At 32.3% G+C, this 17,245-nt stretch overlaps 1 protein-coding gene across 5 annotated transcripts in view; it reads right to left on the bottom strand.

Moving 5' to 3' along the window:
* Positions 1-17,245, bottom strand: part of LOC137618687 (zinc finger protein 182-like) — a 353,526-nt gene that overhangs the window by 143,838 nt on the left and 192,443 nt on the right. For 4 of the 5 annotated variants that reach the window (XM_068348846.1, XM_068348847.1, XM_068348848.1 and 1 more), the window contains one exon: positions 11,486-15,730. The exons of the other annotated variant lie outside the window; for it this stretch is intronic. In XM_068348846.1, coding sequence (XP_068204947.1) covers positions 13,844-15,175 — 1,332 coding nt within the window. In that variant the 5' untranslated portion in view covers positions 15,176-15,730 and the 3' untranslated portion in view covers positions 11,486-13,843. Of the gene's footprint in view, positions 1-11,485; positions 15,731-17,245 lie in introns of those variants that run through there. 5 annotated transcript variants of the gene reach the window in all.

Genomic DNA, 17,245 nt, shown 5'->3' with positions numbered 1-17,245 from the left:
TGTCAAAAGTATTACTCAATGGAATAAACTCCTTGGTCACATTTAGTAGAAATAAGATGAAGAATGTTGGGTAGTCTATCATTTTACCCGCTGATTCATCAGCAGCCGTTGCCTGGCCTTCCCTGATCCTTGTTTGAGTGCACTTATAGTCGGGCTCCAGGGTGTTGACCCTTCTCTTGTCGCTGCCAAGCAGGGGTGACCTTTAAACTACCAAAGATCAGCAATTATAACAGACACGACATAACAGTTAGTGGACTCGGTAGAACTTCAGAAATTCAAACTTGCATCGAATGTTTCTTCATGTTGAACAGGCTGACCTACGTCTCTTTCAAAAGTTTATCTATGATACGTCTATTATAATGATTTATCGTTCTTGAAATATTTTATTCTAATTATTCATTACTTTTCTTGCAGTTTATTTATTTCCTTATTTCCTCTCTTTACTTGGCTATTTTTCTATGTTGATGCCCTTAGGCTTATAGCTTCTGCTTTTCTAGCTAGGGTTGTAGGTTAGCTAATAATAATAATAATAATAATAATAATAATAATAATAATAATAATAATAATAATAATAATAATAATAATAATAATAATAATATAGATGAAAAAACTATGATCCCATTTCTTGCAATTGGCTAAACTTTATTTCCCTTTTATCAGAGCATTGATTCTTGTCACCAGATTTTATTAGTTAGATGGAATTTAGAAGGAAGTTTCTCACAACAATTTACCAAAGTGAATTACACTCATTCACTACAACTTATACTAATAATATGTGAAAGAGTATTCGGTTATATTATATCATTCTTTATACTTGTAGAAATTGAAGCGTAGCATCCTGGAATATGAAAAATATTGTAGTTCCCCACCACAGAGATCCATTTATTTTGCGGCAAGCAGGAAACGCTTTGTTAGACTTTACTTCATAGTTTGTGTAATATATACTAGCAAGAACAGCCACATTTCAGTGAAAATTAATAAAATAATCCGCATCTCGTCTCTTTCTTACAATTGTGATATTTCTTCCAACCACGCAAATAGAAATATGAAATTGGTCTCTTTAGGTATATGAAAGAAAGTTACATATTTTTTGCCTTGGAACTTAAACATATTTCAGCTTCACTATACGAAATTTATATTCTTTTGAGGACTATATATCAAATCTATTAAACATTAATGTTTTTATTCTATTTTCAGGTAAAACAACATATATTTTGTAATAGTATTTTCCTCTTTTTAGGTTTTAATTTTCTAAATCAATATTCCCAACACTCACTTCGAACACACGTATTCTATTTCACTTAATTATCAATTAATAATTGAAATTATTATTTGGCTAATTAAGTGAATAGTCATATACATTCATGTATCGTCAAGTATCTTAAAAACATTGTGTATGAAAATATTAATACATATCCTCCTATGTTTCTATAGCTATTTATTCTAGCATTGATATAGCACAATCATGCTGAATATCATTCATAATGGCAGGTTAAATATTTTCACTGATGTTAAACATTTACTAAAAATTATTAATATATATATATATATATATATATATATATATATATATATATATATATATATATATATATATATATATATATATATATATATATATATATTCTATTGGTATTTCCATGTTTATTTTGCGAGAGTAAATTTACGCGGTTATGAATTTCTTTTACTTTCAAAAGTCGATTTATTTTATATAACCCAAAAGGATTTAATTTGAAATTTCTCACGGAAATCCATGAAAGGAAGTAAGAAATGACAGGTTCTTAGATGATGTTACTTTTTTAATGTATTGCCGTATGGGTACATAGGTGTCCCTTACTGCAACAAAACGTTTGCTGATCAGGAGTTACAAACCTGAAAAACAAATTAGTTTATGTATCAGAAAATCTTACAGTTTATATTCAATCCTTTTTCAGTAGCATTATATAGTTATCTAAACATTATGAACGATCCGAAGAATATATGCTAATTTGACACATCATCTATGAACACAAAAATGGTCATAACTGTTTTTAGATTATGTATATCTATTTCTATGTTCTATATTATTCATGATAGGAACACGTGAGATAAGCTACCAAAACTGTAATGACTATTTTATCTTTCACATATATTCTTTTCTTTGCAGTTAATTGAGTTTGGTAGTGAAACATTATGTTATGCTTTAATTGGGCCTTTCATGCTTTTCATTGGTTCATCAATAACGTTTTGTGTAGGGGACCAAGTAGATGAATCTCTGGACCATATAACACCTTGTTAAAAAAGATCAAAATATTATAAAGATGTCGTTCTCTGATGTATTATCTTCCTGAAAGAGAATCTGTCCTTTAAGTGGAATAACGGAAAATATTTATCCTTTCAGAATAGTTACACTGGAAAGGTTTCCTTGAATCGTCTTATCTATCACCTTTCAGAGTCAGATCTGTCAAGGAAACTCTTCGGTGTAATACCCATAGAGAACATGTTTTCGCTCACCGGAGGGATGATCTTCCACAGTCCGTTTAAAGGACTTTTTGCTATATATACATATATATATATATATATATATATATATATATATATATATATATATATATATATGTGTGTGTATATATATATATACATATATATACATATATACTGTATATATAAATATATATCTATATATACTGTATATATATATATATATATATATATATATATATATATATATATATATATACATATATATATATGTATATATATATATATATATATATATATATATATATATATATATATATATATATATATATATACTGTATATATAAATATGTATATATATATATATATATGTATATATATATATGTATATGTATATATATACAGTATATATATATATATGTATATATATACAGTATATATTTATATATATATATATATATATATATATATATTGTATATATAGATATGTATATATATATATATACATATATATATATATATATGTATATATATATATATATATATATATATACTGTATATATATGTCTGTGTATTCATATATTCATATATACACATTATATGTATTTATACAAACCGCATACACACACACACACACACACATATATATATATATATATATATATATATATATATATATATATATATATATATATATATATATATATATTTATATATATATATATATATATATATATATATATGTGTGTGTGTGTGTGTGTATGTGTGTGTGTATGCGGTTTGTATAAATACATATAATGTGTATATATGAATATATGATAATGTATTTGTTACTCGAATACATCTGCAAAACTAGATTATTTTTCTTAAAGGGAGTCTTTCACTATTATATATTATTACTAACCAAGCAACAACCGTAGTTAGGAAAGCAGGATTCTGCAAGCAGGTTAATGATGTCCAAAAGAGAAAGCCACCCAGCACAGACAGGATGTAGATAAGTAGAGAAAAAACTGCGCATGAGAAATAATGGATAAAAGAATATGTAATATATAAAAAGAGCAGTAATGTCATTCAAAGTCGATCATATATGAATTAAGAAACGAGATTTATATCAGTTAGCCTGCTCATCAGAAAAGAAGTTGCAACATGTTTAAACTTCCGAAGTTTCAACGATTCAACTGCAAGATTTTAGCTGCAATAAATGTTCTGAAATACTGATTAGTTTTCAACTTGATATTGGCGATGGCAAGACGGATAGAATAAACTGCATACTTACTTTACGTACTGGTTTGTACACTCAGGGAGGATCTGAATGCAATGGATGCTCAGAATTATGGGAGATCGAATGCATCTTATGACATACCAGAAACTAATATCCAGATCAGGGTATGGAGTGTAATAGACTGTCATTTTCATCGAATAACCCTAAGCAGAGAGTCACAAGATTAAGACGGAATGTAAACATTATCCATAAAACGGTAGAATATAAAAGTAATAGAGTTCATCAGGATATATTGATCACATTTTTTTTAAAAGATTTATTCCGTCTGCCAATTGTTGTTGTGCAATTGAAGAAGAAACAGGCAAGATGTACTTCTGCAAAGTAAATTTGCAATCGTGAATCACACCTAGAAAACTAAGCAATGTATATCGGTAAAACGACATTGTCAATGCAAAGATCTGGAAGTTGAGGAGTCAATGTCCTTGGCCTACCTACAACCATACTTTGACATTTGTTAAGGTTCAGCTTCACCCCACATCATATGTCTCTATTATGGGATTCCGGAATCACACATGTACGTTCAGGAAATGGAATCGAAGCAAAGTGAGTAATATCACCAGGATCTTCAACACATTTTTTTCCCTAGACGAGCATAGTATGAAAATCATTGGTCTGAGATCACTATAATGATTGAGATTAACATATGCTACAAAGCATAGTATGAATTAGGTGCGGATGAAGTAAATCAAAATCTATATGGTAGGGACATCTAGACTGTTTTAGACGAATCTCTTCTAATATATGTCAACAACTTACATTTAGATTTAGTACCTTCAAGAAAACTGAATTCTTAACTGAATTTAAATCTTCTGTAACCTAAAACTTTCTACAATCTCAATATTTTTGGAAGCTAATGATGATGGATTTGTGGGAGCCTGTACTGTAGGTCTACTTGCTGAATTATCAGCAACCGTTGCTCTCAGCTCCCCAAATCGTAGCTTGAGTAGAGAGGCAGCATGGGCGCTGATCATATGTATATATGGTCAGTCTCTAGGGGTGGTCCTGCCAGTTTGAGCATTGTCACTGTCCTCTGTCTCTGCCATTCATGAGCGACGTATCTGGGGCCCCTGCAGACCATGAAATTCTGAAGTATAAGTATTACTTACAAACACTTTTAAAATTTCATTTGTAGATAGAATGATAAAAATTTCTCAGCCGTACTAATGGTTTTAAGATTCATTTTCTTTTCATGTGATATCAGTCCCCATCTTTTAAAACTCTCCCTTACTATGAGTATGGCTGTCTGTGAAAATAACTGGTCTTCTTGTCATAGTTGAAACCAACAATTTTGATGGAAGCGAAATACGTGAGTATTCATTTACTATTTCACTGATATCAATGTATCGCAGACATAGTAAACTGATCTCCCCAAAGAATTTAGAATGGCCCATTGATTGACATAAAACATTAAATGTCAATATCGTCAAGGATATTTCTCAAATACTTTCATCAGAAATATATTGAACCCATCTTCTTATAACCAGATACAGATTTTTTATTCTGATAAGTAGCGTAGAATAATGAATAATTTATAAAATGCTTTACTCTTTGTTGAAAATAAAAACGAATTCCTTATTTAGCTGAGAAACACCACGAATTTTAGATGAGAATATAAACTCGCTGCCTCACCTTTCAAATATCCCATTCTTCAATAATAATTTTAGATGATGGAGTTGCCTATAATGTTGGATGTGAGACGTGTACGTAAAGAAAGGTTATGAAATGGAATGAAACAGATATTAAATTATAATTGTAGTAATTGTTTTCGTATTTATGCTCATCAATTTGTATCCAGAAATAAAAATGCATTGTCTCAGAACATAATCGTGAAAATTAGTAGAAATATATCAGGAAACAGTGAAAGAAAGTCTTATAAACTGAAATAAGAATACATTTTTGTTTGGGTGAGTAAGGTATCGGCAAAAAACAGTCATATAAGACTAGGCTACGTTATCTCACTTCTTATATGTACAAGTATATGTTTTAGCGTTAATAATTATAAGGCTTATGAATACAATGAGAAAATTATTTCTGTAATTAATCAATAGTTTAATAGCAAGGTTATCCTATATTCATTAATATATTCATGTATACTACAATCATACATTTTATACATTTATCTATCAATTGACTCGATAATTTATTTACGTTAACAAAATGACGTGCAAGAGAAGAAATGCAATTCCAATGTATGTTCTTAAGAAATAAAGGGAGAAATGTGATAAAAAAGAAAAGCTCTATTTTGGGGTCTTGGGTGAGTGCCATGACCAGCTTCCCCTATAGTCAGGAATAATTCTGTCTTATAGGTATGGCAGAGGACTCTAAATTAGGATATATAGTCACCACTACCGACGAAGTTGGAAGGAGGTTATGTTTTACCCGCTCTTTGTGTGTTTGTGTGTAGGTGTGGTTGGTAGTGAACATAATTTCAATCTTAGAGTAATGAAACTTGCAGGGAATAGATGATATGTAAAAGCTGGAAATCATCAAATTTTGGAAGGTCAAAATAAAAAGTCAAGGTTACAGTAAAAAAAAAAAAATGTCCAATTCGCGCAATCAGCCATAAGTTTTAACATTGTTGTCATCACAGACACTTCAAACTTGGTCTATATTTGACATTATGAAAATGCACGCCAATTCCATGTTAAGGTTGAAGGTCATGGTCGAGTCCAGGGTCAAGGTTAAGCAAAAGGTCACATATTCCGGTCATCAAATGTGCAGTGATCTTAGACAGTTATGTAAAGAGCTGGACATGATTAAATTTTAGAAGATCAAAGGTCAAGGTCACGGACGAGCAAAACGTCCACATCATGTAATAAGCCATAAGTTTGGACATCACCCTCACAGGGAATTCAAACTTGGTTGATATTTGAGTGTATGAAAATGCACGCCAATTAATATATGTATGGTCAAAGGTCAAGGTTGAGGTCCAGCAAAAGGTCAAGAAATAGGCTGCTGGGACGGAGGTTTGCCCTCTACTTATAGCCTCATTAGTTAAATCTGTTTTTATGATGCTAACGCTAACACAGTCTGGAAAAGTTTCCATAAATGTTTTAAGGTTAGAGAGAAGTAGTGTAAAAAAACTTTCTTATTCCTGATAAAAAATATTTGATTATATGTATAATTTTGCTGTATATATATATATATATATATATATATATATATATATATATATATATATGTATGTATGTATGTATGTATGTATATATATATATATATATATATATATATATGTGTGTATATATATATATATATATATATATATGTATGTATATATATACATATATATATATATATATATATATATATATATATATATATATATATATATATATATATATATATATATATATCACTTGCGATTCTAGTCCATATTCAAGATTATTTAAGGTATTTGTATGTTGGCATACAAGTTCAAATCACAGAGAACCATTCTGTAAAGTGCAAAGTAGCTTTCTGATTGCCACTCAAGTCACCAAAACAACAGTAATGCAAGTTGTTGACACATGACAGAATTTGTCTTTCTTATTTTATTCTTTCTTTTTCCTCAACTATCATTTCTACAAAATTATGAATCTTCATGTCATATATTTCATAGTAGCATATTTCATTGTTTTCTATTAGTAAAAGTTAGCCTGCTGTCATTATTTTCCTTTATTGAGATTCTATGCAGCATATGATGTTTTCACATATACAGTCCCTATTTCCAAGCGCATGAAATACCCAAAACAAAAATTGTCCCATCGATAGTGAGTCACATGCAAGGTGGAATGACAGTACGAAAATAACACACACTCTCTCTCTCTCTCTCTCTCTCTCTCTCTCTCTCTCTCTCTCTCTCTCTCTCTCTCTCTCTCTCTCTCTCTCTCTCTCTCTCTCAGATTACTCACTGCTGGGTAATGAAATAGAAAGTTTGGACCGGGAGGAAGATCTCGGTATTATTATCAGAAAGGATTTGAAGTTCACCAAACAGAGCATTAAAGCTGAAAATAAAGCAAAGACACTGTACTACAGCTATATACATCACAAGACTCCGTCTAGAATAGAGAGTCCAATTTTGGGCTCCAAGTATTCAGAAGGATATAGATGGACTGGAAACAGTACAAGCTAGGGCCACCATTCCAGTCCCAACACTAAGGCAATTTGGATGTAGATGAAGGATGCAACATTTGAACTTATTTGATCTACAAACTCGACGACTAAGGGGAAAGTTAAAAGAGGCATTCAAAATTCTTAAAGAAATAACAAGTGTAGATTACAATAATCTATTCACTCTTACCACAAATCAGTACAGAGGTAACCGATACAAACTGGAATTGAAAAGATACAACACCACTCAATGTGGCAATATCTTTACATACAAAATAACAAATACTTGGAATAGACTTCCAGTTGATGTAGTAAACAGTAACATGGTAAATGAGTTCAAGAATAAGTTAGACAATATCAAGAACTTTCTAAATGGTTAAACTAAATCGCTTTACCAAAGAGAAAATGGAGTTTCTGTAGATGGACAAAAAGTCTTTGAGACACCCAAAATCCTTATAACTCTCTCTCTCTTTCTCCCTGAGGCAGAAATATAATTCCTTTGACATCAGAAGATTAGTTCTTTTATCATATACCTTATAATCATACGTTATAGAATATTTTTTGTGTCAACGGAAACAAATGGATATTTTCTATACCTTTTTTGTATGACATAAATTCTATTATTACTGACATGTAGTTTTCTATCTTTCGATGGCTATTTATCAAGGCGTTATTACAAAATAAGTTTTTTTTTTTTACACATAAAATCACAGTGCTTCACCATTGTTTAGAGGAAATGCAGAAGTAATCTATATTCTTCGCTCTTTTTAACCCTTTTTATTCATCACCTTGGCCAGAGCCTTATTGTCAGAAGTCATGAACATCCACTGACATTCAGGCAACACACATTTCTAGAGTGGAGAGATCACATCTCCAACCATTTTCAACCCTAGATTCTCCTTCAAAAGTTAGTTTATCTAGAGTCTGGAAACCAGTAATAGACAGTGTATTCCAGTTTTAGCTTCCTCTCCCTCATAATGAGAGAATGCCCTAATGAAGTCATTGAGCTTCAGCACGGCATATCATTCTTGTGCTGAAACTTGGTGACGGGCAAGAGGGCTCTCGAACTTGGGGGAATTGCCCCCCCCCCCCATTCGAATCTAAATTTCTCCGTCTCATCTTTTTCTTCTAATATTACCTCGACCTTCTGCTAATTTTATAAACTTTATTTCGTGTTGCTGTCCCAAGTCTGAGTGAAATTTCCCATATTGATATGTGTATATATGTACATATATATGTATTTATCTTTTTATTTTTTTTTGGGGGGGGGGGGGGCTGCGTGGATGTTTCTACATCTATTATTGCTGCCTGCTTTGATGAATGGGAGGTGGTGTCTCAGTTGGAAGGTATTTTGCAATCAAAGATATATGTGAGATTATTGGATGATCTCAGCCAACCCGAAGATGGTTTGGACTTTTTTTTTGGCGAAACTATCAAGTGTTGGGTCTTTGGAATCCAGGGGCATCCAATGCTTGGGGTAGCACCCTCAGGTTTTGGCTGGAATTCCATAATAGCAGAGAATGACTCCATAGTTTCTTGGTCTCAGTCCTAACAGGCGGGTTCAGCTTACCCCTGTGCTTCTATATCTGTTTTGATACTATCCTTTGGGTAGGGTATGGAGTGGACCATTTGTGAAGTATACTCTCATTGTACCGATAGTGGAGAGTGCAAATTTCCTCTCTGACGTTTGAGGCCTTAGTATTCTTGAGCAGGTACATATAACTCAATATATATATATATATATATATATATATATATATATATATATATAACTATATATATATATATATATATATATATATATATATATATATATATATATATATATATATATATATATATATAGCTATATACATATATGTCTATATATATATATATATATATATATATATATATATATATATATATATATATATATACATATATATATATATATATATATATATATATATATATATATATATATATATTTCTATATATATATATATATATATATTTCTATATATATATATATATATATATATATATATATATACATATATATATATATATATATATATATATATATATATATATATATATATATATATATATATATATATATATATATATATATATTGTGAGTTCACGAACACTTTCGCAAGATAAAAAAAACACTTGAATAATCGTTCACTTAGCCAACTTTCTTTATCAACACAACATCACTATAAGATGAACAGGGGAGTCTCATAATTTGCCATAACGGCCTTAACTCCTTGGGTCACGGGTGTCAAGATCATTATCATCATACGCAATCTTGATAAACAAGCCAGGTCATCAACAGTTAATTCCACAAAAAAGAAAAACCACTCTCAAAGGTGGAAGTACGGCCTGCAAAATAAAAAAGAAAACCACTTACGAACACTCCTAGCTAACTAAACGATCGCACTATAATCAAAGATAAATAAGAAACTGTCTATCATTCAGAATCACACTTAGTAAAGATAAATAAAATGTACTTACTTTAGAAATAAACAAACACTTCCACGCTGGTAAAAGAATAATAATAGTAGTCCAACATTCACACAACTGCCTCTTGCTGCAGTCAAATCAAAATAATCATTTACCAAAGACATGCACCACTGTCCTAACCTAGTTAAAACATAAAAGAACAATCTCATTTATTCCAACAGTCTTTCTCAAAACAAACAATCAACTCTCTCTCTCTCTCTCTCTCTCTCTCTCTCTCTCTCTCTCTCTCTCTCTCTCTCTCTCTCTCTCTCTCTCTCTCTCTCTTTGGCAAACAAAAAATAAATAAAAATAAAAACAAAAATTAATCCTCCACAATCTCTTCTGCCAAAATTTAAAGCTCAAGCTGGTGTCGCCATATTATTTTGGGAGTGTTCCTAAGTAGAAGATGAATGAGGGAAGGAGATAAGCCCTGACCAGTAATACTTGTTCTGTTGGCCAAACTTCTAAAAGCATTACTGTCATAATAAAATGGCATTATATAGGATTAAGTCTTAGAATCAGTTGGTCATACACAGAGGCAGTAATCCAGTTTAATGACATTACCCTAAGAAATATTGTCAAATCTTTTTCAATTACCTGTAACGAAAGTAACATTTTAAACCTAATCCATAGTCTGTTTTCCATTAATCCAGTATTATCCTCTTTTCTAAAATTTGACTAATTATGGATCAAGAAACTGATAGCTGACAGATGAAAGACTACTTATAACTTATTGACAAACCACCTCATTACAGAACTTCAAAGTTCCTTTCCAGCTGGGCCAGGGAATATTTCCATATAAAAGATGGAGGTCTGCAGTAATTTGTGAAAAATCATTACTTGAAAGTGCAAAGGCGGATTATAATCATAGGAAATTAATCAAATGGATAAAGAAAAGGAAAATCACATTAATTTTTATTGTAGTTTAATTACAGGATATTATTTCAAAGGAAGCTTTATACTCTGAATAATAATCTACTTCAACAATAACCATTGCATTAGTTTGAAGCAAACTTAAAAATATGATATAATGCTCTACCTTTAAAATAACCAGGATATTATTTGAGAGAATCCTTAAAATTCCAAAATAATGATCTGCCTCTTATAAACCAGGATAATAATTAAAAACAAGCTTAAAATTACAAAATAATAATCTACTTTCAAACTAACCAGGATTTCACTTCAAAGCATTATTAAGATTATAAGATAATAATCTACTTTTGAAAAAACAAGGACATTAATTCAAAGCAAGCTTAAAATTACAAAATAATGGTCTAACTTTACAGTAAGTAGGTTATTATTTCAGAGCAAGCCTAAAATGTCAAAATATTGATCTACATTTACATTAACCAGGATATTAATTCAAAGCAACATAGAGTTACAAAATAATAATACAACTTCAAAATAACCAACATATTCATTTAGTGAGGCTTAAAATTACAAAATAATGGTCTAAATTTACATTAATCAGGACATCCATTCAAACCATACTTAAAATATTGTTCCTGGATATATAAAAGGATAAAAAAATCAAACTTGGTAAAAGGAACATAGACCCCATGAATATCTCCATTAATAATTACATACCAGTAGCTAGGAATGTCGTGACTAAATGCACAAAATGCACGAAATCGATATTGATGTACTCACTGTATTATTTTTCATAATTGCATAATAGAAAAGCATGGGAACTTGGAAAGCCTGTGACGAAGTCACTGATATCACTGCAGCATTCTGTGCCTTGGCTGCCTCCCCAACTTCTTCACCCATAGATGACCAAATGGTTGCCCTGGAGAGTTTTGTTCTTTTGCTCTATGATCGCAACAGTAGTCAGGAACATGTCAATGAGTGTCGCAAGCACCTGTTCACCCACATTGGCAGATCAATAGATGCTCTCCCACCAACTCGAGAATCCCTGAAACAGTTCACCAAGAGAGATGCTTACCAAGCCGGCTACTCTTGGGGCCAGATGATGGTATCCACACCAGAGCTCCTATCGCCCAGTGACTGGGGGTGGGTTCGCACCGATAATTGCTGGGATATATACTGGACAACCCTCCCAGAGGCAACTGAGGCATGTCTGCAACTACTAAGGTGTAGCTGCAAAAAGGAATGCAGAGGACAGTGCAAGTCTGCCAAGGCTGCACTCCAGTGCACAGCTCTATGTCACTGTAGTGGGAAGTGTACGAGAGAGTAGGACAAGAGAGATCACAAATGCTAATTACATGTATATTAACATGTACAAATGCATCAATGCATATAGTAGATTTTGTTACCTGGATCTAGAGACTTCACTCTATAATGTTGACTTTTTCTGTATATTTGTATATTTTCACAATTTTGTATGATGTAAGTTGATGTTAGGTTCAAACAGAAGCACTTCCTCTGAGTTCAAGAGTGTTAAATAGTAAGTCATTTCATGGTACTTGATAACAGTTTTTTGAAGAGTTTGTTGAGGAAAACCATAAAAAAACACACAAAAAAAATAAAGCACCAAAAAATAACCAAACAAATGGTTTCTTTACATTTGGTCACCTCTATTTGCTGTCTCTTATTTGCTACAATAAACATTTAGCTGAATAAAACTGCTAGTATGCTTCTTCAATAAGTAAATATGGTTGTATTCATATGTATCCTAAGGCACGTACAGCACAAAATCGGCCATTTCATAAAATTGCTGCCATTTTGGCCCTGGAAAATATCTGGAATGTGCCTATATTCAAAATTCTTTGTAAGATACTGCCCTAGCAGTGTGCCAGATTTCATGCATGTATCACCAAAGGCCCTATTTGTTTTCACATATCTGCCCGGATATTATTCAAAAGCAAACTTAGAAATACAAAATAATGGTTTACATTTACATTGACAGGATTTCAATTTAAGGCAAGCTTCATTTTACAAACTATTGGTCTAGCTTTAAAGTAACACGTATATTAATTTGCTTTTGGCATACACTTACAAAATAATGGTGTACAATTATAACAATCATGATATTAATTCAGAGCAAGCTTAGGATTACAAAATAATTGTCTAGATTTAATATAACCAGGCCCTAAATTCAAAGGAAACTTGAAATTACAAAATAATGGTCTACCATTTAAATTCCTCCATATCAATTGGTGGTCAAAACTTAGATGGGCTAATTATGATAAAACTTAACTAATAAAAAAATTGAAAACGGATTGTGGCCAGAACTTGAATGGGTTACACTTATAAAACTTGATCCTTAAATACATAGACAATTATATCTGGTCAATACTTAAATCAGTTACCAATGACAGAAACCTATCACTTAAAACATAGAGCATTACTTCTGGTCAGTACTTGGATGAGTTACAATTCATGAAATCCAATCATTATTCCCAAAAATAAAATCTGACCACTAAAAGAATATAGCAACGGCTGAGGTAAGTCTTATAAAATCTAATGATAAATGCTACAAAATCAGGCAAGGATTCAAACATGGGACTGCCAAAATTAGAAGAACTTCCAATACCTCGGTTAACTTTCTGTATTAGAGGCTCACTTATGTTTATTACGTATTTGTTCCATCACTTTGAGATTAGTCAGCCGTGGGAAACGAATGGCATTCCTTCTTTTCATGGGTGGTTTGTAGTAGATTATCTTGGATAAACTACTTTCACATCCTGAACAAATGACCAGCTTTCTACTCTCAGGTGACAACATTTGCTTCTTGTGGGATCCAGGCAAGGAAAAACAACTGGGACATTTAGGGCAAAGGAATGGGTTCTCACCTTCGTGAGTTTTGTGATATTTAAGACTACCTGATTGGGAAAAACTATTTGGACATTCAGGGTAAGTAAAACGCTTCTCACCCGTGTGAGTTCTTGTGTGAATTTTTAGATCAGATGACTGGGAAAAACGACTTGGACATTCAGGGCAAGAAAAAGGCTTCTCACCCGTGTGAGTTCTTGTGTGAATTTTAAGATCAGATGACTGGGAAAAACGACTTGGACATTCAGGGCAAGAAAAAGACTTCTCACCCGTGTGAGTTCTCATGTGAATTTTAAGATGATGTGATCGGGAAAAACTACTGGGACATATAGTGCAAGAAAAAGGCTTCTTACCATAGTGAGTTCTTGTGTGAGTTTTAAGATTAGATGACTGGGAAAAACTACGCGGACATTCAGGGCAAGAAAAAGGCTTCTCACCCGTGTGAGTTCTCATGTGAATTTTAAGATCAGATGACTGGGAAAAACTACTTGGACATTCAGGGCAAGAAAAAGGCTTCTCACCCGTGTGAGTTCTCATGTGAATTTTAAGATTATGTGATCGGGAAAATCTACTCGGACATTCAGGGCAAGAAAAAGGCTTCTCACCCGTGTGAGTTCTCATGTGATTTATAAGATTAGATGAATTAGAAAATCTACTTGGACATTCAGGGCAAAAAACAGGCTTTTCACCTGTGTGAGTTCTAATGTGAATTTTAAGACTAAATGATTGGGAAAATCTACTTGGACATTCAGGGCAAGAAAAAGGCTTCTCACCCGTGTGAGTTCTCATGTGAATTTTAAGATGAGATGAATTAGAAAATCTACTTGGACATTCAGGGCAAAAAAAAGGCTTCTCACCTGTGTGAGTTCTCATGTGAATTTCAAGACTAGATGATTGGGAAAATCTACTTGGACATTCAGGGCAAGAAAAAGGCTTCTCACCTGTGTGAGTTCTCATGTGAATTTTAAGACTAGATGATTGGGAAAATCTACTTGGACATTCAGGGCAAGAAAAAGGCTTCTCACCTGTGTGAGTTCTCAAGTGAATTTTCAAAGAATTTAATCTGGTAAACGTACTTTGGCACTCCTCACAAGTGAATTGCTTCTTATTTTTCAACATTTTTGGTTCCTTGTTGGATAGGAGTGCTGGGACACCTTTCTGCCTCTAACAGTAGAAGCAACGAGCCCTATCACCAAGTAGTTTCTTTGGGCAAGAGTCCCACTAGTTTATTGTTATTACTATAACTACTTTTATGGTCTACTGGTTTCTCACAAATGTGAGCTCTTTTCGAACCATCTTTAACTTCCAATTCAACACAGCTTAACTCACTCTTCCTCCACCACCTTAACCAATGATTTGCACAAATGTTCAGCAACAACTTTACAGATTTTAGAAATTCTAGTCTAAGCTTGATTTCTGTGTATATGTACAATTCTTTGAGGAAAGTTAAGGATAATTAAGATTTAATTCTCATAGATAGAATTTTAGGTCTATAATAATTGAATTTCTCTTGTTATGTTGGCAAATATTAAAACGCGTTATTTTCAAAACTAACAAATGTTAATTCAAAGTCTTTCTTAATGCATTTCATTTTATACAATATGCCTCATATATTTATTATAACCAACACGGAAGGGACCTGAAGCACTTTCCCTCCAACTAGAATACTGTGATCTGAAAATGAAATAAGACACTAAGTGAGAAAAAACAGTCATACAATGTTGTCGATAACAAAATTCGATTCAACAAAGAACATCTTTAATTCTTAGCTCTAGCCAAATCCCTGTCTTTACATTGAAAGGTATCACCTGGAAGAAAACCATTAGAACTGTCTAACATAAAATATTGATGCCAAAGATGATACTAATAGTAATAAAAAGAGCAGCATAATTAAACTGTAATATTTAACGCAGGCAGAATAATTGTAAACTCAGATAATAAAAAATGGTGTCTGAAAAATATTGGAAAATAATCAGGAAAAATTCTAATATAAATCCTTAAAAAATAGAAATAAACAGAGAATATCAAATCTCTGATGCCGCTGAATAATTACTTTTAACAGTGATAGTGAAAACAGCAATTTTCATAAGAGGCCGTCTATCCTACTTACAGAATAGATGAGAATGTTATTTGCAAATTTTACACTTACATTTCAAAAGTTTATTTTAAAAAGTCTTTTCAACTTGAATGATTGTAATAAGCAAGTCTGTTTCTGGTTACTTGGTTTTTTCTTATTTGCCTAAAAAAAGTAAATAAGTCATTTAATCTTAAGAATCATATAGAATTTATTCTATACCTAGTGATTTTACTCCCTTCAGCCACATTTGACATATTTAAATCACAGTAATTTTCAATCCCCTTATGTGTTTCACTTAAGGCTAAGATATATAAGTTATATTTTATGAATTCATTCTCCACTTGCTGTAACTTTCAAATCTCCTTCACGGTTCTACCTTTTCAATTACCAATTTTCCATGTTCCTTTAGAATTTATAAACCGGGAGATTCTTAGCACACCGCTAAACCCAAGACTGGGGGCCATTCTGTCATCTTCTCTTTCCATTGACTGACAAAATCCATAGAGGATTCTCTGGGTAGATTCATCATAGGATAGTCAATTCCTTGTGATGTCCAATACCTATCTAACTAAGGCAAGTGATCCCTGCCAAAGGCATCAAGAGTAGAAGCCGAAGACACAGTTTGTCTATCGCCTTAAACCCAATTCGTCACCCTGCTGCCTGTGACTTCATCGAGATTTAGGGGACATTTCCTCCACACCCAAAGTTCTTGTTACTCCATCAAGTTGCTCATCCGCTTATGTAGCCATTAGAAACCTTGGATTGCTAAGGTATACTACCTAGCACAGTGGATATACCGCCGAGCATGATAGTTATATCACCTAACAGGATGCATACCGCCTAGCACAGTTATACCACCTAGCACGATATTCATCTCCTAAGCCTATTGACGGAAAGGGTCTCAGTTAGATTCTTGAGCTTTTAAATCAATATTTCTCCATCCATCTTCTCCTACATCATGCTTCAGAGTCCTCAACTATGTAGGTCTGGGTCTTCCAACTCTTCTAATGTTATGTGGAGCCAGTTGATTGATTGACTGGTTGTTTATGAGTTATCTGGCATCCTGACATCCAAGGTCATTGACGCCTATATTAATTTTTATAAAGAAATAA

The sequence above is a fragment of the Palaemon carinicauda genome, chromosome 25 (assembly GCF_036898095.1).
Source record: "Palaemon carinicauda isolate YSFRI2023 chromosome 25, ASM3689809v2, whole genome shotgun sequence".
Taxonomy (NCBI): domain Eukaryota; kingdom Metazoa; phylum Arthropoda; class Malacostraca; order Decapoda; family Palaemonidae; genus Palaemon; species Palaemon carinicauda.
The sequence above is the reverse complement of the archived record's forward strand: the minus strand, read 5'-3'. Positions and strand labels throughout refer to the sequence as shown.